Source organism: Ochotona curzoniae, unplaced genomic scaffold, assembly GCF_017591425.1.
Source record: "Ochotona curzoniae isolate NIBS_2020 unplaced genomic scaffold, NIBS_Ocur_1.0 scaffold_4506, whole genome shotgun sequence".
Lineage (NCBI taxonomy): Eukaryota > Metazoa > Chordata > Mammalia > Lagomorpha > Ochotonidae > Ochotona > Ochotona curzoniae.
In genome coordinates, this window is record NW_024467119.1 from 10,750,433 (window position 1) to 10,774,521 (window position 24,089).

Below are 24,089 nucleotides of genomic sequence, written 5' to 3' on the forward strand. Positions count from 1 at the left end.
CTCTTCTCAATGGCAGGTATGATAATAAAACATGACTATATAATGTTAAAAACACATAGCAGGATTTGTTAAAGATATTCATGGATAATTAATATCCCCAAAATGCATTATCAAGACATTGTAATGCTTCAGACATTGTGAATTTTGATGTAATTCTCTAGAAATGATTGTGTGTCTTAGTTTTTTGATGATTTCCAGTTCTCCAAATATGGGAAAAATAATATGGGTTTCTCACTAACATGAAGTGTTTGTTTACACTGATATTTTATTTGCACTTGTTTACATGAATTTTAAGCTGCCATCCCTTAGTTACTAATTGATTAGCACTGTAAGTGCTATTATTTTTAACATATTTATTTGAAGAGAAGAAAGACATTACAAGAGAGAGTTCTTGCATCTGCTGGCTCCCTTCCCAAACGTCCATGAGAGTCTGGGCTGGGCCAGGTCAAAGGGAAGGATCTGCATCTCCCACCTGGGACAAGTCACTGCTCCCTCCCAGGGTACCAGTTCACCGGAAGCTGACAGTTAGAAACGCAGCCAGGTTTGATGCAGATACAACGATCCCAAGTGGTGACCTAACCACTGTGCCAAAGACCCAGTCCTGAGTGAAGGGTCATATATTAATCCTCAAGATACTCTCATTCAAACAGTAATATACTAAAATGCATTAGTTGAATTATGTGAGGCTGGATTAATTGAGTTGAAACCATGTCACTCAAGTGTTTAGTGGCCAATAGAAAGTTGATGTGATTAGTTTCCCTTTATACCATGAGCGCTCATTCAAAAAAGGAAAACACTTTGTCTTCCCAGGCACACGGGCATGTGTCTGCACACACAGCATTTATAAAGCAGCGTTTGTCTGGATGTGAGAACAGCTTAACTCACATTGACTAAATTTAAAATGAAGAATTTAATCTCTTAGAAAATTAAACTTCTGAAAGAGTGAGGTTCCATCAGACTTGGAGATGGCACACTGTGGCTCTGTTTCACTGAACCCATGGGATCTGCTGGATTCTCTACTTGTCTCTTTTCTGTGTAGGCCTCTTTCGGATGGCAGCTAGACAGTCGCAGGATCTTCAAACTTGCATTTTTTAAAGAGCTCATAGTCTGATGGGAGGATTATTCCTTCTCCCTCTGGTGCTGGTGAAAATGGGACAGTGCCACCTGTGGCACCCTCTAAACGTGGCTGGTGCACTCACCCTCACATGTTAAGGATGCTGGAGAGGACCCTGCTCTAATAACATGGGTGCTCTGTGCAGGCTTGCTATTAAGTGCTGTCTGGTAAACTGAGAAAAATGAGTGCTTTAGACTCAGATTTCTCCTACCCAATTTTATTAAGATTTATTTGTTTATTGGGTCAGGGTGGCACTAGGAGGATGCAGAGAAGTTTTCCATCTTCCAGTTTCTTTTCAGATGGTCACATGACCAGGGTTGTGCCAGGCTGGAGCCAGGAGCTTCCTCCTGATCTCTTATGCAGATGACAGGGGTACAGACCCTTGGCCGTCTTCTGTTGCTTTCCAAGACAGAGAGCTGGGATGAAACCAGGCCCACCAAGTGTCAGCTAGATCAACACCTTACCCAGTTTTAAAATCTGATTTACACTAGTAGAGGTGTATTATTTTTTAAACGCATATAAATGTGTTGTTAGAATCATTTTTATTGCATCTTGGCTTATTTCCCCAATATGATTGTTAAAATGTTTCATGAATATGAATTATTGCTTTTAATCTCACTTAAAATAAGCTGAAATATCTTTTATCGAATGCTCTTCTCTTGAATTCTGAGGCAAAAAATTAAGACTATTATGCAAAATCTTCCTAAATTTTTGAAAATCTCTATGGCTAAACAGAAGAGAATCTATGCAACACCCCAATAATTCTTGGTGAACTATATACTTCAGTGTACAGATTCATTGTTTAGACATCCAATACATTTATTGATATTGATTAATTTTGACTCATTCATCATGTTAGAATTACGTGAAAATTACTTCAACCTAGATTTAGGAAGGCATCAATATTCTTTGAAGTTTTTTCCAATTCTGGGTTCTCATGGTAAGGATTTTCCACATCCATCTGTCGGTCAGCCTCCTAGCAATGCTGTATAATTTGAATGAATATCAGTTTATCAGTTGATCCATGTTATCAGGCACAAATATGTTTGACTTTGTCTACCAATTTCTCTTCTTGTCTGTAATGTGACAACCGGATCTATTAATCTATTCTTTCACTGGGATAGTTCACCCAGCCACTTTTTCTTTCTTTGAGTACTAACTACTTTGAAATGTAGTGGTATCTTCCTTATGGAATAGGTAATCAAAGTGTACAAACAAGTCAGCTTTCAGAGGTTCCTGCAAATTTTACAGTTTTTTAAAAAATTTCATTTGTTTATGAATTTAAAATATATGTACACTAATTTTTTTAAAAAGTAGTATTTAAAAAAAAAACTTTTAAGCTTATTTCAAAGGCAAAGTGATGGAGAAAAAGGGTGAGAAAAAGAAAGACTGCCCCAATGACCACAGCAGCCAGGGCTGGCCAGTCTGAAGCCAACAGCCAGGAACTCTGTCCAGATCTCCATTCGGGTGGTAATGACCCAGATCTATTGCCTCAGATCCATTGCCTCCTCAGGCTCATTAGCAGACATGTAGATCAGAAGCAGAGCAATGGAGGCCCAAACTGATACTCCAATATAAGATGGTGGCGTCACAACCATTGGCTCAGCTCTACTGCACCATAAAGTTGGCCCCAAATGGGCATTTCGAGGTCCCCTTGTGCCAACTTACTCATTTAATCTTTGGCTTCCAACTTTAATAGGATGGCTTTTTTTTTAGAAATATAAAGATACTGACCTGTTAAAGTGTTTAAATAATATGACATTACTATGAAAAGAACATTGCTACTAAAATCCAATCTATGCTTTCTTAAAATCCATCCAAGTATACTCTATAGATACTTTCACTTCCAAAATCTTTCACTTCCTTTTGATCAGCATTAATATAATATACAGTACTTTCCAGTAATGCTAATATTGCCTCTTCTAATTTAAATGTAAAGCTAAATTCTAACGTTTCCAAATTCTGTGATTAAGACAGCAAGCATAGAAGTAGAATAAATCTGTCAAAAAGAGAATCATTTGCACAAAGAATTCAGAGTTTTCAGCTGACAGCACTTTAGCACACAGAGGGGAGCTGTCAAAATTTCACTGCAAGAAGTTTCATTCTATGCACTGGTACAGTTTTGAGTGTCTTGAAAATAATTCCGTGATAAAATTCACTGTCCTCATCTTGGGAAAAAATCCCTGTTTTTCTTTTTAAATATCTCTCTGTGATAATCTGGTTGTATTATGCATCGCTTGTTCTGATACTGTGTTTCTAAGCCTATGCATGCAGTTCCTTTGCATGGAATTTTCTGAATTCCTGACTTTGGGCAGTATGTGCACATCTCAGTCAGCTGGCAGGCATGCGTCAGGTCCAGCTGGACCATCGTTCTGATGAGAAGACATTCTGACTTAATGTGGAAGAAGAATAGCATCTCTCTCTCTCTTTCTCTCTCTCTCTCTCTCTCTCTCTCTCTCAAGATTTATCTATTTTTGGGGGCCCGGCACGGTGGCGCAGTGGTTAAGGTCCTCACCTTGCACACCCGGGATCCCATATGGGCGCCGGTTCTAATCCCAGCAGCCCCGCTTCCCTTCCAGCTCCCTGCCTGTGGCCTGGGAAAGCAGTCGAGGACGGCCCAAAGCTTTGGGACCCTGCACCCACGTGGGAGACCCGGAAGAGGCTCCTGGCTTCGGATTGGCATAGCATCGGCCTTTGCGCTCACTTGTGGAGTGAATCATCGGATGGAAGATCTTCCTCTCTGTCTCTCTTCTCTGTATATCTGCCTTTCCAATGAAAATAAATCTTAAAAAAAAAAAACTATCTGTTTTTATTTGAAAGGCAGATATATGGAGAGGGGGACAAACAGAGAGGAAGATCTTCCGTGTGATGGTTCACTCCCGAAGCAGCCACAACAGTTGGAGCTGAGCTAATCTGAAGCCATGAGCCAGGAGCTTCCATGGGGTCTCCCACGTGGGTGCATGGTCCCAAAGCTTTGGGCCGTCCTTGACTGCTTTCCCAGGCCACATGCAGGGAGTTGAATGGGAGGTGGGGCTCCCGGGATTAGAACCAGTGCCCATATGGGATCCTGGCGCATTCAATGCTAGGACTTTAGCTTCTAAGCTATCACTCCAGGCCCTCCCCTTCCCTCTCTCTCTCTCTCTTTTTAAAGATTTATTTTTTATTACAAACTCAGATATACAGAGAGGAGGAGAGACAGAGAGGGAGATCTTCCGTCCGATGATTCACTCCCCAAGTGACCGCAGTCTGATGATTCACTCCCCAAGTGACTGCAAAACGGCCGGTGCTTCCCTGATCTGAAGCCAGGAGCCAGGAATTTCTTTCCAGTTCTCCCACGTGGGTGCAGGGTCCCAACGCTCTGGGCCGTCTTCAGCTGCTTTCCCAGGCCACAAGCTGGATGGGAAGTGGAGCTACTGGAATTAGAACTGGTGCCCATATGGGATCCCAGGCCCCTCCCCTTCCCTTTTAACATCAGTGAATTTTACAACCAGAGCCTTAGATCTATCCTACAAACGCCTCCTTCTCTGATTCTTCATGCTCCCACCTAACTGTATCATTGTGCACAGGAAGAACCTTCCTTGAAAACTGGATGCACAAACTACATATTTCCCCACCTCTGAACTAAGGTGAGATGCCCTCAGTTTCCAATGCCTCTGTTGTTCAGAATCTTGCTTTCTCCAGGATCTGCCCATTCACTATGTGCAGTAAGGTGCGCATTACTTGGGAGTCATACTTGATGGGTTGTTTACTTGGGCCCCGGGTGGTCAGCATTTCTTCTTTGACGGCATTCAGCTGGTTACGTCTGGACGGCTGCGTTCCGTATCTTGTTCTCTCCCCTCCGCCTTTGAGCTTTGAGGACAGGTGTGAGCGTGGTGTTCACTTCCGCCTGGGAACTTTGTTTCAGATGCCTTTAACATGCTTGCCTGTTCTTCATTTTGAAAGGAAAACTTTTAAGCGGAACTTTAAAAAAATAAAGACAGGAGCCTTGGTTTTCTGACTTTGGGCCTTAGAGGGAATGGACCTCTCTTCCAACTCCTGGTCTGTCGGTTTTCCTCATCCTGTTAACTTGTGATTCCCACGGTAAATTGTTCCCCTGCCTGTCTTCCTTAGAATCAGTTCTGATAACGCTTTTGAAGTACTCTATCCCTTTTCCCTACATGCATAATTTTAGTTTTTCCTTTATGGTACGAATTCTTCATTTCTGATTCAGATGAATAGCAACATGTTGCCACTTTACCTGAATTTTTTGTAAATTTTCATGATATAATTATCACCTGCTTAATAATTATAATGCTTTAGAAAAATAAAAGAAAAATACACTACAAGAGTATTTTAAATATATCTACCTTTTATTAATACATTGGATAAAAATGCACGTTTGGTGAATTGTTATGAACTTCATTTTAGATGCTTTATGAAGAACACTGTTACCATTTAAGAATTTTTTTTTTTTGCTTGTTTATTTGAAAGTGAAAGAGGGAGAGACATTCAGAGAGCGATCTCCATCCACTGGTTGAGTCCCTGAATGACTACATTGGGTAGGGCTAACCCAAAGCCAGGAGCCTGAAGTGCACCCAGGCCTTCCTTGTGAGTGGTAGGGATCAAGAGCTAAGACCATGTCCCCCTGCTTGCCTAGACGTACTAGCAGAAAACTGGATCTGAAATAGAACAGCTGGGACTCAATCCAGTACTGTGATATGGGATGCCAGAATCACAGGTAATGGCTTAGCCTGCTGAGCCACAGTAGCATAGTTACAGAAAGAAGAGATGTGGTGAGAGATCCTGCACCTGCTTGTTTACTCACCTATGGCCGCAGTGGCAACGGCTGGGCAAGGCCATAGCCAAGGTCCTCATCTAGGAACCAGGAGCTTCAGCTGGGTCTCCCATGTGGGTGGATACAGCCCACATAATTACATCGTCTTCTGAATTCCCAGGCATGTTACTGGGGAACTTCATGTAAGTGAAGCAGTTGTAACTGGAATTGCTCAGATGGGATGCCAGGGCTGCAGCTGACAGCTTAGCTCAGCCCCAGCTGTGCTATTACCAAAGCAGTACCTGAAGATTAACGAAAAGCTCACACGGTGCATACATTAAAGCTGAGTCTGCAGCCAATCCACTGTTTTTGTATCTCTCTAGGTAGTGCAGGTCAAGCCATTAGCAGAATGTGACAGAAGATTCCAGAGAAGTGTGTGTGTGTGTGTAGACCTGCATGTACGTGTGTACACATGTGTGTGCGTGTGTAAATTTGTCCCTCTAAAAATTTAGTATTTAAAATTTTTAATTACTTCATGTTGCTTACTTTTGTCCTTTTGCTTTATTTTTATGTCAAATGAGATGTCAGAAATACGAAATCATAACAATGAAATGAATCAAAGAAAGATATATTGCAAAAGCAGTGAAGACAAGGGGACTTACACCAATCAGCCTAATGTTGGCTTTTAATTTTATCTTCATAATAAATCTGTGGTCTACATCATTGAAAATAAGTGTACTAGCTCTATGTCACACTTGTGTATGAAATTTTCTTCACCTGTATTACAGAAATACTTTATTTTGTTAGCCAATATGTCTTCTATAATTAGTGTATCGTCTATCCTAACAATAAACAGATCAGAAAATATGAAACTGGGCATTTCATACCACAGTGAAACATTGCTTGAGGCTCCATCATGGAGTACCCAGGTTCAAGTCCCAGCAACACCCTTTATTCCACTTGCTGGCAGTGTGCACCCCTTAAGGCACCAGGTGGTAGGTAATGTTCTAAGGACCCTGCCACCCAAATGGGAAACCCAAATTGAATCCCCAGGTCCAGATTTTGTCTTAGACCAAGCTAGGCTAGTAAAGCCATTGGAGGAGTGAACCAGCTGATGGAGATGGCTGTCTGTACACCTTTCACATAAATGAAACCTTAGTAAATAAATTCAAGAGAGGAAGCCTGGTGTCGAGGAGTGAGCACATTACTGTATTCTGGATGTTAGACTCCTCCGTTCGCCTTTAACACAACTTTGTGAGCAGCCCATATATTTGCCTGTTTCCTCCATTGCAAATTAGTACAGATGGATTATGTGATTATGTTAAAAGATATATTTATTAACTTCAAAGGCAGAGTTACAGGGGCATGGGATAGAAACAGAAATCCTCCACCTCCTTGCTCAATCCCCAAATGACCACAGTGGCCAGAGATGGACTGATCCAAAGCTGGGAGCCAAGAGCTTCTTCCATGTCTCCCGTGTGGTTTCAGGAGCCTAACAACTTGGACCATCTTCTACTGTGTTCCCAGATACACTAACAGGAGCTAGATTTTAACTGGAGCAACCAGGACTCAAACTGGTTTCTTATAGGTTGCTAGCACCACAGGCAATGGTTTAATACACTACGCCATGTGCCAGTCCCCACATGATTTTTGGCTTTGTCCAATAAATCTTCTCATTATGAATAAGTATACTTTATATTCTCATTCTGTTATTCTATGGCTTGTGTTAAATGTCTCTGTGTTCAATGATCCCTACTTCTGACTAGGAGTGTCAGATTAAATGACCCATTTATGAGATGTGAAGTCATGAGAGAGTCTAAGAAATGGTATACAGGTCAATCAACCATCTCAGCTATATGTTGGCAGCAAAATAGGGGGCAAACGGAGACTCTATGATGGACTATGTCAATCAGCGGATTCTTCAAAGACCTCATAGTGCTTGGAGTGGCAAGATTGGCAGCGATTCAAAACTGGTGAACTATCAAAACCACTTGAGCAAGAACCTTGGAGCATGCCCTACATCCGGGACCTGGGGAGGGTGGGAAACTGGGTGGGCCTTCTTCCTTAATACCCCCCTTTAAACATGAAGTAAACAATATGGAAATAATAGTCTTACCCACTTTTCTATAGCCCTTGAATCTTTTTACCCTAATTAACTATGTAAAGATTGTCAAAAATATAATTTAAAAAAGGAAAAATTAAAAAAAAATGGTATACAGGGCTTGACATGGTAGCCTGGCAGCTAAACTCATCGCCTTGCATGTGCTGGGATCCCAGATAGGCACAGAATCCAGGCAGCACTGCTTCCCATCCAGCTACCTGTCTATGACCTGGGAAAGCAAAGAAGACCCAAAGCCTTGGGACCCTGCACCTGTGTGGGAGACCCAGAGGAGTCTTCAGGTTCCTGGCTTCAGATCGGCACAGCTCCGGCCGTTATTGCTGTTGGGGAGTGAATCATCAGAAGACCTTCCTCTCTGTCTCTCCTCCTGTGTGTATATGTGACTTTCAATAGAAATAAAATTAATCTTTTTTAAAAAAGAAATAGAATACAGGGAACTAGAAGTACTAGAAAGGTTGCATCAAATAGCTGAAACTGTAAAATTAGCTTTCAGAACAGATTTAGCAAATTGCCATCTATCATTGTGTTTTAATCTAGCAGCCACTTAAGTAAATAAATATCAGTGTATGTGTGTGTATGTGTTGTAAGAGCATAGAACAATTCCAGGAGGATAAACAAAATCTAAAGAAAAGAGATTGCCCATAGGGAGGAGAGTGAGTGGAGTAATTATTGATTTGATGCTACCACTCCATCTCTGTTGAATATGTGCCGTGGAATAGCTACTCAAATAATTAAAGCTTCTAATAAAAATGGGCTTTTTATAAGTACGTAACAGTAGGTTGCACATTAATTTTCTAGCACTACCTAGAACAAATAGCCACCAATTTAGAGGCTTGAATAATGCAAAGTATTGTTCTGCATTTTTGAAGGACAATTTTGACAAAGGGCTCCCTCCTTTCTGGAGGTATTGGGAAGGATGTGACACTGTGTATTCTCTGGACCCTAGGAGTAGCCTCTGTTCCTCCATCTGCTGGGCCAGCTGCACCTCGTCCAGTCCTCACAGCTCCTCACTCTGACTGTGGCCTCTTCTGTCCACTTCTCCATTTCTGGGGACTCATGGGAAGACACAGTCTTAATCTTGTCCGCAGAATCCCTTCCACCTGAGGTGATAAATGTGTGGGTTCTGGAGGTAGGAAATGGGCCTCTTTGGGGAACCTTTATTTTGACTGCCACAGCTACAACCACAGATCTGAGATAACCTTTAAATTCTACTCCAGAACTGCCCTGGGAGGGCTGGTGTGGTGGCACAGCAAGTAAAATGTGAGCATCCCACATGAGTCCCAGCTACCCCACTTCTCATCCACAAAGCCAGAGATGATGTCTCAACTGGTTGGCCCACTGCCACCCCCATGGGAGACCCCAATGGGGTTCTAGGTTTCAACCTGCTCAGCCCTGGCCGTTGTGACCATTTAAGCAGTAAACCAGAAGATAGAAGATTTCCCTCTTGTTTTCTCTCTCTCCCTTACCCCTCTCTTCCTCTCCCTTCCTCTCCCTCCTTTGCTCTTCTCTTTCTTCTCTGGGTACAAAATAGCCCTATTGTACATTCTTGTTGTAATTTGAGTAGCTAGAATCCTGGATCCCCCTTCTGGATGCAAACACCATGGTTCCTTTTGAACAGTTTGCTGTCACCAAGACTTTAGCCTTTCTGTTTCAACAGATTGTATCTCTGCACCTGAAACACTCTTGCCTTCCGTTAATCAGTTTGCTGATAAAAAGCTTTTATTCTTCCTGTACCATATTCAAAATGTGGACAGTACAATGGTCATACAGAGAGTGTGGTGGATGGGTCTATGGCCAGGGTCTTTGATCTAGCTCTTGGAGCTCACAGTAATTCAGTGAGATCTGTATGGCTACATCCTTCTCCTTTTTAAGGCTTCCATTATTAACTAAAAGAAAAAACAAAACCTGGCAGGAGAGAGCTAAAATACCTCTTTTCTTGTTAAGCAGAACAGAATGTTTTGTTCATTGTCTGAATAAAAGCTAACTTTAGAATCCTGAATGCTCTGTGGCACAGTCCTTTAGTAGTACAAGCACTTCCTTGATTTTAGGTAGCCTGAAAATAGAGAACTAAACATTTTTAATGTTTCAGAAATTATAGCATACTTGCCTCCTCTTCACACGCCAGTGGGTATATTTATAAGATGTGTGAGTTGAAGACTTTCTAGAAAGTACATGGTGTCTGGGTTTGAAACATCACACACGCACGTGCGCGCGCGCACACACACACACACACACACACACACACAGAGTTATGCAACTTGTCACACTGTGCTCACCACTAAGAAACTTCAGTTACTCTTGTTTTTCAACTGGAAATAGTATTTACAAGGTGTTTCTTTAGGTTAGGATTTTTTAGTCTTCCAGTGCCTTCATTCCCATGTATTTTTGAGGAATCATTATACAAAAACTAACAACTCAAGGAACCTACATTTTCTGATTTCTTCTGTGGTTTTCATTTTGTTGTAATGCTTATTACAGCAGGTTTTTGAGACTCCATGGCCTATGTTTTTGGAAATGGGACTCCAAAAGTCAACATTTGTGATTTTGCCAACAAGTCTATATTTTTATGCTTGTAAAAGAAACAGACGTATTTGTAAGTCTTCATAGACAGTTCTGCTGTACATCCAAAAGCATCTGAAATTCATCACTAATGCAAAACGTTTCTTACTGCTGTGTACATTTCAGCAGGAGGACGCACATGCTATTTTGCAGGCTAAAACATTTCCATTTCTTTCAGGTTTGCTGATTTCTTCATTGTATTTTACATTAAGCTCATTTTTCATGTTCCTCAGAATTTAGATAGCTTGATGATATTGCAGCTATTTTTAAAGAGTTCTAGACTTTATGCAGTGTGCCAATGAATTGATGATGTCTGAGGTGGATTTCAACTATTCTGTTAGGATAGTGAAGGGGTGCGTGGGAAGAAGGAGTTGAAATGACATCAGCTCTGAACTCAGCACTGTTGAAGCCAGCGGATAGGCAACCACTCACTCGTTTCTCCTTTCTTAGTGATTCTGACATTTTTTAATTTACTGTGAACGTTTTGTTTTGTTTGTTTTTGCTGTGTGTTTTTGTTGTTGTTGTATCCTCCAGTGATTCTTTGTCCACTGCCATTCTTACTCTCTGATCCACAGGCGTGCTTACCTGTGGCTTCCGCTCCTCCACTCCCTGGCACAGCCTTCACCAAATTCCCTTTTTCTCCGCCTTCAGCTCCTGGCCTCTCTGGGTATTGCTCTACCCTCATTGTACCATCCTCCATTAGGAACCTTTGTAATCTTCTCTCTGACTTCCAGCAGGTTCACGTTTTAGTACCTGTCCTTGCTTAATCTCGTGTCTAGCCTGAAGTCTGTCAGGGGAGACATGGTGGTTTCTTACTCACATTTTATGCACAATCCTGACCGCAGAGAGAGAGTGCCAAAGAACTATTTACTGAATGAAACACACACACACACACACACACACGGAGAGAGAAAGAGACCCTTGCCTCACATCTTCCTAAGAAGAATGCACCAGAGAGAAGCCCACCCATGGCCTCTGGCCCTCCATCAATGACTTCATATTGGGAGTAGGTCAAGTACGCAGTTGTTTCTCTGCTACCTCAGATTTTTGCTGAGTTCACTGGAAGTATCTGTGTGATTAGAAGAAGCAAGGAAAAAGAAAGCTAAGTAAAAAGATAGGCATCAAATTAACATCTTTACAAATCTCTTCATTCACGATTAATCTGAATTGATGTTTCTGCTTCGTCACTGAAAACCAACTTGGTAATCAGCAGGTGGCTATAGTCAGAGTGGGATTTGAAGATAAAAAAGCAAACTGTTTTAATGCTAGGCATGCCCAGTTTCTCATCAGTGCAAACATGTTGACCTCTGGTGTGTGTATGTGTGAATCAGTGGTGGAAATTACTTTCAACAAGAAGTTAAACTTTTATGGAGAGAAGTTCGCCTATATTAAGAGTGCTTTAAAAACTTAGAAAAACTCCATATACCACTCTTAAATGTACTTTATTTTGTGTGGAGTCCCTATTCCACATGGAGTCATTATTGTAGTAAAGAGATATTACTTGCTGTCACCCTAAAGATTGTAAAAGCAAAGTAATAATAGTATTAAAAACCACAGAACAAGAATGTGACATCTATTTGATTGTCTTTAAGGGAGAAAATGTCATATCTCTAGAGGAGAATAATAAAGATCAACAGTTGAAAAATTTAAAACAAGCAAACAAAAATCAGAAGCCATAGTCCTGGCTAGAGGGCCATAAACTATTAAAGTTGCTTACAACACTGTGTAGAAAATAAGGAAAAATTGAGTTGAAAGCTGGTATAGCTGGTGAATCTAATAGAGATTTTAGGTTACTAAAATATGATTTTATTTTAGGAAGGAAGTTGTATTCATTTTATCGATTGCACATCCATGTTTTATTTAAAGTTTCTGTCCAATTGTCATTGGTAGCATTTTTATTAACATGAGTAGAATATTAAGTAATGGGTTGGGAAAAGCTTCTGATGAAAAATTTTTTTGAATTCTTAAAGACTTAATTATGAAAATTAGATTTGTGCCTTTTTCTATGCTTCTCTTTTTAGACTTTGTTATCCCTTGAACTCCTCAAATGCTATTCACAGAAATTAAACATGCCTTTCATAAGCACCACATGGAAAACGGCAGCTTACCTCTCCCCCTCCCCCTCCACACCTACCAGGGCCTGTTCTCAGCTGTTTCCGTTGCTCTTAGCAGCTCATTATTATAACAAAGTTTATTTAGTGTTGATTGGTGTTTCTCTCTCTCTCTCTCTCTCTCTCTCTCTTTGTTGCTCTCTTTCTCTCTCCCCATAGGACTACGCAGTGTCATTCAACTTAATGTCTTGTTATACCAAATACCTAAAATGGCATTTGTGCCTCACGAATTCGTTGATGAAACCAAGACCCTGAAATAATAATAGCTTACACTTACAAAGTACAACATAGCATGTGTTATTTTAATGAATGCATTGTGCAGAAATTCTTTTAATGCTTACAATGTTCCTGTGAGATTGATACTAGTATAATCCTTATTATATTAGTAACTTAGGCACACAGAATTGCATCAACTTATTTAATTGGGGTGTTGGATTATATGGCCACTAAGCAGCAAGTCCAAAACCCACATTTGTATGCATGCCATTACGGGAGGAATGTACAAGTTATCTCAACACACCACACACATGGAAAATAACGTCTTTGCAAGGGAGACTTCAGAAGTGGGCAAGCTTGAGGTGTGGGCAGTTTGCTGCAAGCTTACTGTAAGCTTTCCCCTTTTTCACTGTAGCTACCATCACTCTTGACAACCACCACCACGATTTGACTCTGGAAAAATCCCTAGAGTCTAAACATGTCAGTTTCCTCATTCTGAAGTGTGGGTTTGGGAGCCTGAGCTATCAAATGTCTTTCTCCATCCCAGCTCGGTGGTTCTGTAAATGCATTTCTAAGTTCAGATGTGCAGATAAAGTACTGACAGAAGAAAGAGGGGAAAAAAAAAGCCTTTTCCTGCACTGAACGCCAGCCAAATATTTTCTATATTTGAAATTTAGTAGAAACTGCAGAGTTCTTCAATCAAAGAGAAATTAAATAGAAGTAGAAAAAGAGATTGAAGACAGGAAAAAAAGTGCTTTTCCAGAATCCACAGTGGTGTTTGACTCTTCAGGATAGTGCATGGCTACATTGGCCAGACCTCTGAAATGCCCACATCCTCAGCATGCCAGACAGTGCCAACTTCACATTGTCATTCGAAACACAAGATACTCTTGTTTTGTTTTTTTTGGGTTTTTTGCTGGATCGATTTCTCCTGATGCCCTCACAATCTACACAAAGTGCTTATCTTTCTATTTTCAGTATAAAGAAAAACTTCCTTTCCTCAGTTTATAATTTTAAAATTAATGATCTAAAATCTGATTGACCCTGACTTAACTATTTTACTACTTAAAACAAACAAAAAACGTGAAGAGTATCTCCACAGTGTTGGAAATGTAATCCACACGTTATGAAATCAACCTGACAGGACTTTAGCTGATCACAAAGAATTCCCTTTTGATCCAAAAAATAGAGATCCATGTATAGTTTTTTCATAATACACGTTTTTTACATGTTTGAAAAAAAATTTGCATCCAAATCAATTCAGACTTTTGAATTCCGTTTCTCTGTGAGTTACTTGAAGTGTGCTCCTTGCTTCATGAGAAATGCATACAAAACTGGAGAGTTCATAGTAAGAATGTAGACATTATCCCAAATGTCAGTTAATTGATGAGTGGATACATGAGGCTGTCTGCATGATACAGTGTGTTTTGGTGAGAACAAATGAATGAAATATAAACTCCTGTGACAACATGGAAGAGTGTTGAGAAATTACTTTGAATGATAAAAGATCACAATTACATATTGTGGGAAGTGGCCAGAATAGGTAAATTTATAAAGACAGAAAGCAAATGAGACTTTGTTTTCTGACACTTGAGAGGGTTGAGAAGTGCAGGCTAACTGCTGATGGACTTAGGGCTTCTGTTGTTTGGTAAAAGTATTTTAAAATTGATTGTGATGGCAGTTGCATAGTTCTGTGAATATAAAAAAAAATCACTAAATCAATTTGAGTTAATTTGCTCATGATGATTGAATTATGGTAGTGCAAACGTGTATCTGCACATATGTGTATGTATGTATATATGTGTGTATTTTCTCCCTGAAAATATATATATACATTTTTTCCTGAAAAGGTTTAATTTTACTTAACATGAATATGAATACATTCTAATTAATATGCTAGTTTCCTATTTCGCTGTAGCCGCTATTCTTTGTAAAGAAGGAAATCTTTTTTTTTTTTCCTCTACTCTCCTGGTTTTAAGTACTGAGAGTTTGAGAGTAAAACTAATAAGACACAGGTTAACGGGAGAAAAGACAGATGGTTGTATACACGTTAGATGCCATTGCATGGAAGCCAGGTCTGACCCTCACATGTCCTTGTAAACAAAGAAAAGTTTGACCTTCAAGAAAACAGAGTGGTTGGGCAGTGAGTAAGAAATAGGAGGTGAAACTCTGAAAGGTCGATTTTCAGTGGAGCTGTCCATACAAACACAGCTGCTTCCACAAGCTAAGGTCACTGTGAGGGCTGGGGAAGGAAGCCACAGCTCCTGCGGCCAGAGTCTCTGCCCCCTTCCAAAGGTGAAGGTGAATCGAGGACTGGGCAAGTGGCTGACGCCGCTGACTCTCCATCGTCTGCAGCTGGACACGGTCTTGATGCCAAAGTGACCCATTTACACATCCAATCCCCTTCTTCGAGACTTCCTAGCTACTGTATGACACTTTAGCTTTACCACTCCCTTTGCCCTTATGTTGAATTCCTTCAGGAAATCTACCCACCAAACATTGTTTATTTTGATCATTTTGTAGGAATTGAAGTTAAAAAGGCAGCAGAAATAAAGCATCATGAATCTCCGACCTGTCCATTGAGTAATTGAGAAAATCATCCTTTAGAATTTAAATTCTGCAGCACAAAAGGGTTCATGCTTATGGCTTATTATTTCATATAATAAAGACTGCAGAAAATATTGAAAATGTTTATAATTGTATCTAACTGACTTCAAGGACCTAGAATGATCAAAGTCAATAACTCGTAATTCCCAACTGTGATGATCAGCAAAGCTCCAGGCTTTCAGAAACCCATAACCCCCCAAAAGTAAATGAAAAGTGTTAAATTAAAATGTCAAGGAAATAGATCACTGTTGACATAGAGTGAGTGAACTACTCCTCTAACCCAGTATTTTAGATGTCTTTTCTCCAAATTTATTCACAGAGTTAATACAATTTTAAGCAAATGTCATTATGATTGCTCACTCAAAAATTCAGAGGACATGAGCAGGTGTGAACAGCTTGCCATTTGAACAATAAGAGGCACATCGCACTGTTTATCTGAATGCATACAAAGCTTTGGCTATATGAAAGGATTGGTGTAAGACACTGGGGCCTAGTGGGTAACGTAGGGAATGAGAGAGCATTCTGGAATGCTAAGACAGTATTCTGGAACATTTGGAGGGCTGCCATGGTGGTGTAGTGGCTTAAGCTTCCATCTGCAATGCCAGCATCCAATACGGGCACCAGTTACTCCATATCTGTTTCAGTTCCTTGCAAATTACCTGGCAAAGCAAAAAATGGCCCAAGTATTTGGGCTCCTGCCATCTAAATTGAAGACCTAGAATAAGCTCCTGGCTCCTGGCTTCAGCCAGATGCAGAGTGAACCAATTGGGGGAATGAATGGGATCTCTCTTGTCTCTCCTTCTCTCTATAACTCTGCATGTCAAATAAATAAGTACACCTGCAAGCACATGGCATACATATAAAAATGGCATTTGGTTGTCCTGTGTTTTGGCAAAGCAAGTTCTGCCTGAACTCATCACAGTAATGGTTAAAATTCATTTGTCATAAAGTTTAGGAAAGCTGTTGATGGTGATGATTGATGGGTTTGCCTGTGATGGTGATGTCATTATTTCTAAGGAGGTGGGCGTTTTGGGGTCTGTGACCAAGTCACACCCTGTCCTCAAGTGCTGACCCGCCCTCCCCATAAAGAATGATTGCCACCCTGGGAAACACTGCCTTGGCCTTGTTTTTATTTTTTATGTGTTCCTGTAGGGATCACTGTGTAAGTATCACTCATCCGAAGTGCACCAGGAAGCTTGTTAAGGATTTCAGGCGAGATCAGCCCACAGCCACCTCTGTAACTTTTACTTTTGATTCTGTAGAGAGACAGTCCCATCAGGAAATGGAAAAATAGTACTAAATGTCTGACCCTAAGCCCTGAAGTCTCAAACAGTTCTTACCCCTTCTTCCTGGCTTTTCTTTTCCCCTTCGGGCACTTAACTAGAATTGTCCTTGGAGGTGGAATGATGTTATGGTAAAGCAGCCCGAGGATGGCAGTGATCTGCACCCTGGGTGTTGATTTTCACAGTTGCCTGTGGGGATCTGCACTTCCTGATCTGCAGGCTCCTTAGAGAGTGTGTCCGTGCAGTGCCTTTGAAACTGCGTGCTTCGCCCCAGAACAGGTGAATGTGGCATCTCCCTGCCCTGTTTACTTCATACTGAATAGAGTGAATGACATTCTCCAGATGAGGGATTTTCCTTGGTATTATTGCTAAATGTTTATGCATTACTGGCTACGTTTTAGTATATTGAGACCTTCCTTGAGAAACGTACACGTGGATTGAAACTGTAGAGTTGGAGTCAAAACCCTGTGGATGGCTGCTTAACGCTTACATGTGCTTCAACAAGTCAATCTCCTCTGCTTGTTTTCTTGTCCTATAAATACGTATGTAGTAACATAGTGTGTAATATTCACAGTGGCGGTGGTTGAGCCCAAGAGGTGATAGATGAGTGGAGAGATGATGCTTGGCGGTTGTTCTCATCTGTGGTAAACGCTGTGTTTCAGGAGTAGACGTGAAATCAATATTATTTTATATGCTGAGGTTATTTTAAGCCAATATAATGTGAGAGGTCTGTTATTTTATTTACAGAAGCCACAGTGTTTCAAAGCAAGTCAGACGTAATGTCACAAAGCCTGAAAAAGCACAGGTGTACTTGTAGCCCACCATGTAAACATAGGTAAATAGGCAGTTTTAGAATGAGATCATCTGAAGTTGATAATGAACTAGACTGCACACAGACTGCCAGTGGTGCACAATTGCATCTTCTTCCTCTCGTGGCAGTGCCTTTAGTATTCCACTGACACGAGGCCAGTGATTGCTTAATATTCTTAGTTATCATGACGAGGGACTCTTTGCTTTACAGGCCCTGCACGGTCTGCCGTGAGCTGCGAAAACGCTGGGAGCAGTGGCAACCGCCATCAACAGGGAGCCATATTAATTATTTGAAATGTGCCTCCTAAGAGGAATCAGCAGAGTTTATTACAAGTTGAATATTACTTGAAATGGGAAGGTTACTCTAACTGTTATCATAATCTATGTATCATTAACTTTCCTTGTTTAGGAAAAGAAATTAACAACCCTGTAAATTGCTACAGTGAATGTGTGAAATAGAACTGCACATTCCCTTTGTGGAAAGAGTCTTCCACTCCTGCCCAGCCTTATTTATATAGAAAGAAGCTTTAAAAATTGCAGTGAGGGTTGGATGTTGTAGCACAGTAGGATAAGCCCCCACTTGGGACATTCCCCCATTGCGTATCAGAGTGCCGATTGGAGACCTAGCTCCTCCATTCTAATTTGGCTCAAGTGCTTGGATTGCTGTCAGCCACATGGGAGACCCAGATGGAGTTCAGGCATTTGGGAAGTGAACCAGTAGGTGAAAGATTTGCTTCTCTCCCTCTCTCCCTCTTCCTTTCAAGTATATGAAAAATAAATACGTGTTTTTTTTAATTGAAGTGACTCTATCATTTAGGTTTTCTTACCTCCAAAATACTGATAGGTTACTGAATTAGCAGCATACAAACGGTATCTACTCTCGATATTAGGAAATTGTTAGTATTTAGGCCAAGTTTTTTTCAGTTAGCACTTTGATGTTTAAACAAAGCTGTAACTGCTTCAGTTCATAAGACAGAAAGTATACTGCATGTGAGCTAGTCAAATGCTGTGTAGAAACTGGAGGATGAACCCATTGGCCTTCTTCATGAGTTCCATTAGTCACCTTTTCCCCATCAAACAAAATAGGCAGGTAGGAATAATTTTCTACTCAAAATATGGAAATAAGTTTTGAGGAAAAATATAAGCAAATCAGGGTCATGAAGTGAGTGAAATCAGTTATTTTTGTATCAGATGGTGGAAAGTAAACTATTTATTATTGATGTGAAATGAAGTCAACACAGACATCAAGAACAAAGACCACTTCATGCCCATTTAATCTAACAGTAAACACACGGACTTGCATTTTACTTTTTTCTCAACTTCTCTCTCTCTCTTTTTAAATTATTTTTATTACAAAATCAGATATACAGAGAGGAGAGACAGAGAGGAAGATCTTCCATCCGATGATTCACTCCCCAAGTGAGCACAACAGCTGGTACTGCACCAATCTGAAGCTAGGAGCCAGGAACTTCTTTCCAGATCTCCCACAGGGGTGCAGGGTCCCAAGGCTTTGGGCTGTCCTTGACTGCTTTCCCAGGCCACAAGCAGGGAGCAGGATGGGAAGTGGAGCTGCTCGGATTAGAACTGGCGCCCATATGGGATCCCTGCATGTTCAAGGCGAGGACTTTAGCTGCTAGGTCATGACATGGGGCCCAACTTCTCTTTTCTTATAATTAGTTTTCTAAGAATATCACTTTGTAGCACATTTGCAGTTTGACTAAGAGGCAAAAGAAAGCTAATCTCAAGTAGTTGGAGAAAGACTGATTTAATCGCATGATATTTGGATGACACAGATTATTTTTTGCACAGATCATTTTTCAGTCAAGAATGCCTGTCAGTTTAACACAGAGGAATGTGATTGACATCCCAAAAACAAACCAGAGAAAAGGACAAAGCGCGCAGCTGCAATGTCTTCCTAACATCTCTTTTTGTCCCCACAGGGCAGGTGCATCATGGGCAGGTGTCATACATTTCCCCGCCGATTCACCTGGACTCTGAGCTGGAAAGACCACCAGTTAGAGGTAAGGTTGCTTTCTTTTGCTTTTTTTTTCCTTAAAGAAAATTATGCATTATTTGATGAAAGCAGTTCATCAAATTAAAGTGGTTATATGTAATTTTTTTTCTTTTCCATGTATTGTCTGTTTTAAAAGTGGGGGCGAAAAATAAAATGTGCCCACAGTGTGGGAAAAGACCAAGTCGTCTTTATAAACTAAAATGTGAAGTGATTTCTAAAAGTGTTTGTAAACCAAATCCAGTAGCTTCAAGAAATAGGCACACGTAGTGATGTCATGAGTGGATAACAATTTACACTTGGAGATCACTAGGAAACTATGATGGTTTGACTTTGTTTTTGCATTGCTCTGTTTTTACATTTAGGTGTGTTATTCTAAGTTGGAACTGTAGATTTTTTTTCCTTGCAAAGTGGCATTTTATTGTTCATTAGAAATTATTTTAGCATTAAAAGAGCTATTTGTATTATAAATGAGTACATAAACCAGAATTATGTCTCCTAAAATTGGCACCACTTGCTTCAGTGACAGATTTTTAAAATAGTTTTATGAAATAAAAATTGGTAGGTAAATGTTTATAAACTAAGAATAGGAAAAAAAAATACTTAGCAGTTCTTTTACGTTGTTTAGATTGTTTTATGATTTCAAAGCTGTTCACGTAGGGATACACATTGTAACTTTGTAAAGGCCAAGTGTCTCAAGGTTAATTTTGTTTTTGTTTTAAGAAATGGTGTATTTTCAATCAGTGTTAATAACTTGTGGAGTAATTGGCCTGACTTTTACCAGTGCGCTTGCTATGCATGTTACTTTCTCTGTAAGTTACACCTGTGCTTCCAGGGTCACCTGTGTCAGCGAGCAGCCCTGGGCTTGCCTGGCTCAGGGTGTCCTGTGCTTCCCTCCGTGTCCTCACCCACGATGCAGTATCGTGTGTGGCTGCGGGCCCTGCTGCACTCTCTTGCTTGATTCTCCTTAACCAGAGGGAGTGTTAGGGATTACTCCCTCTCTCCCACCCCCAACCATTTGTGCCTGGCACCCGCTGGAAACCCACCCACAGATTTCTGTCTGCGCGGCTGTCAGTGAAGGACACATACTGCGTTCATGCTTTTCAACAGGAGAGAGGGGGGCAGGGAGGATGAAGGGATTCCATCAAAAGGAAGAGAAGGAACCACAACATGATTTGTGGAAATGTGCGGTGTGATTAAGGAAGTGTGCTGGAAACAGCCCCAAATGGCAAGAATTCCCTGGGAGAGGCTAGAGAGAAGGAACATGATACATTAAGAAGGATTCTTTGTTCTGTTCTAAGAAAGTTTGAGTTTTATTCTGGAGAAGAAAATGTGTTGTATTTTCCTTTTTTCCCCCTAGTCAGTGGAGAGTGACGTCATGACATGACCTGTTCTGGTATGAGAAGGTCCCTCCGATGTCAGTGTAGGTGACAAGCTAACTGGGGAGGAGATGGACAGTGACAGCTGATTGTCCTTCACGTCCAAGGCGAAGGGGAAAGGGATGAGAAGTGTGTCCGTACAACGCAAGGATCTAGGAACCATGTGAAAGAGACACGTCATTTAAGTGGACGGGGACAGGAACAGGAGTGCCTCAGAGCGCTCTGTAGTGTGTTGAAGGCTTGGGAGCTGTTTTGATTTCAATGTCTGCATCCCCTTCAAAATTCAAGTTGAAACTTAATCCTCAATGCGGTAATATTGCAAGGTGGAGCCTTAAGAGGTCTTTACGCTCTGAGAACATTGTTCTTGTGAAGGGATTGATGCCCTAAAAAATGGCTAGAAGGAAGGAGCAAGGCCCTTTTCTTCACTTCTGCCTCCCGCATGTAACCAGGAGGCCAAGGGGCCATCTTGGAAGCACAGAACAGTACATCCCAGATGCTAAATTTGCCAATGCCTTATGCTCGAACTGTGAGGCATACATGTGTACTTTGTAAGTTATCCAATTTCAGGTATTTTTATGTAGCAGTAAAAATGGGCCAAGTTACATGTGTGACATAATCCCCCATTTCAGGACTAGCCATAAATTCTAAAGGGATACATTGTTTGGCCATGTTGGCTCTTAGTGGAAGCTTATTCTCACCTAACAGGGAGATTGTTGGTGAAAGTTAATAACTGGAATAAAATCCAGTTGTTCAGGTATGACATCAATATGATTTGAGAAGAATTGCTTTAAGGTCATATGGGGGATAATGTAACAGTCCACATTCATCCATTTCAATGATTAGTAAATTAAAACAAGAAATATTTATTAGAGCTTTCAGAGTCAATTGAGGTGACTGCACTGGCTTAACTGATAGGTGTTTGGTAGTTAGCAGGCAGGTTAGTTTTTCTAAAAAGAAGATTCACTCACATATTTGGTGGTTGCCTTTTCATCTGAAATGAGGACCACGTGTTCTATCATTCAGTAGGCCAGCTCACTTTCACAGTAGGTTTATGCCCACTGTGAGAAAGGATTTCTGGCAACAGGAAGGCCATTCTTGAATTTTGGGGGCATGGGCAACCTCTGCTTGTGTCGCAGTAGTTAATGTTCCATTAGGGAAACCAAATCGCATTTCCAGCCCATACTTGAGAAGGAGAAAATGGGTTCTCTTCCTTGGACTAGGAGCCACCGGTCCTAAATACTGTGGGTGTAGAGCTCGGACCATTTGTAAACTACTGCCAAGTAAACATATAAAAAGTAAACTAAATTCAGGGTAAGATGAAGAAGTGACTCAGCAAGCAGGTTTGAAGTCGGTAAATGTTGGAACATGTGTAAGTTTTGGTGTCTTCAACTACTATACAAAAATATCAGAAATTTAGACTTCAGAGTCTCTTTGTAAGGATTAGGGATGTGACAGAACCGAAACTGACCTTGCATTTGAAAATGTGAGTTTGTATACTTTTTGATTCATGGTTATTATGTACAAGAAGAAAATAGGCCTTGGGGTCAGGCAGGGCTGTGTGTCCTGGCACCATTTCTATCCATCATCTGAATAGTCATGGCTGATGGTGCCACATTTGCATTAATGAGGAAGATGAAGTGAAATGCAATGTGTGGAACCTGTGGCAGGTGTCTATGGGAAGCTGGTGGCCTTATTGGAAGCCTGGCTCTAAAGTGTCATCCCCTTCAGATTGGCGGCATTGTGCTGACAGAGAATGAACGACCCTGAGCCAGGAGTCCCGTGTGCAGTGTGTCAGTCTGCCTCAGCCTGGGATCTAACTTGGAGTGATCATCTTCGCAGCTTCCAATTCTGAATGACGCAGTAGCAGTCACAGTCAGAACTCATGTGGCGCTGCCTTGCGGTTTTTAAAATTAGACAAAAATGCACTTTTTATAAATGCCCAAAATAACATTGAAAAACTCTAGTTCCTTTGTCTTAAGAGTATCTGGCATTTAAAGACAAGTATAAGAAATAGAATAGAGTTAATTTGCGTAAAGAGTCATTCACAACCACAAAATTCTTCCTGTCAAATATTGATCCTTATCCTCATTTGCTAATTTTAAATATATTATACAGCATTGTTTAGAAAAGTATACCATGAATCTTCAAAGTTCACGGAAAACATGTTATTATGGAAAAAGTATTCATGCATCTCAACCTGTTTGCACCAACATAAACTTCTCTTGTGATTTAATTTTCCATGAACTTTTTGATTTTTGCTTCATCCTGGGGGTACGGTGTATGAATGTGTCACTACGTGATTTTGTCACCCAGCGCCGACCCAGCGCATCCTCCAGCATGGCACGTGAGCGTGCTGAGCACGGAGCGAACGCTCAGCCATCACCGTCCAAACTCCCTTCTGTTCCCTTGCTTTCTTCCATGATCACTTCATTTTAGGGAAAATGTACTGAAAGTGTCATTTATTTATGGTTTTTCATAAGTCAGAATCATGGCCAGCATGTTGAAAATAATGAAAAGGGAAATGTACAAAATATCTTTAAATAAGCTATGCTCTCTACATTTGCAAAGTAGCTGCTGTGTATCAGTTCAGTGGCACTTCTCCACTAATGAGCAAATTTTGGAGATTCTGTTCCTTAAATCTAATGTGATCACACATGGCATTTGGTCACAGAATTTATGCCTGTGGTGGTTTTATGAGCATTCTTCAATTTACAGATTTTATTACTGAATTGGGGCATAAATTCCAATAGTTTACTAGTGCACTAATGTCACAATACATTACAAGGTAATTAACCAGAGCTGCCACTATAAATAGAAAAAATAGTCACAGCCCTCGCTATAAACCACTTAATAAAAGGAAGACTCTGAATCAGCATTTGTCACGACAGTAATTCCTCTTGCTGTCTGTCTCATTAATCAGGACTCGTGAAAAAGAAAGAGCCTTGTGTAGAAGCACTATTATTTTTAAACCTTTCATGATTACAACACGTTTTTTACAATGTTGTAATTAATTTAGTGGAATTGATTCTATATTCCTGTATGTAAATAAGTTCCCCATGCTTTTGAGACGTGTTTTCCAATCTTATTTAAGCGGAAATGAAAGAAATACAGCTCCAGTGACTTTGCG

The 24,089-nt window shown here is 40.6% G+C and overlaps 1 protein-coding gene across 24 annotated transcripts in view; it reads left to right on the top strand.

Moving 5' to 3' along the window:
• Positions 1 to 24,089, top strand: part of ADGRL3 (adhesion G protein-coupled receptor L3) — a 472,380-nt gene that overhangs the window by 223,756 nt on the left and 224,535 nt on the right. For all 24 annotated transcript variants that reach the window (XM_040966525.1, XM_040966524.1, XM_040966523.1 and 21 more), the window contains one exon: positions 19,513 to 19,593. In XM_040966525.1, the coding sequence (XP_040822459.1) occupies positions 19,513 to 19,593 (81 nt within the window). The remainder of the gene's footprint in view (positions 1 to 19,512; positions 19,594 to 24,089) is intronic.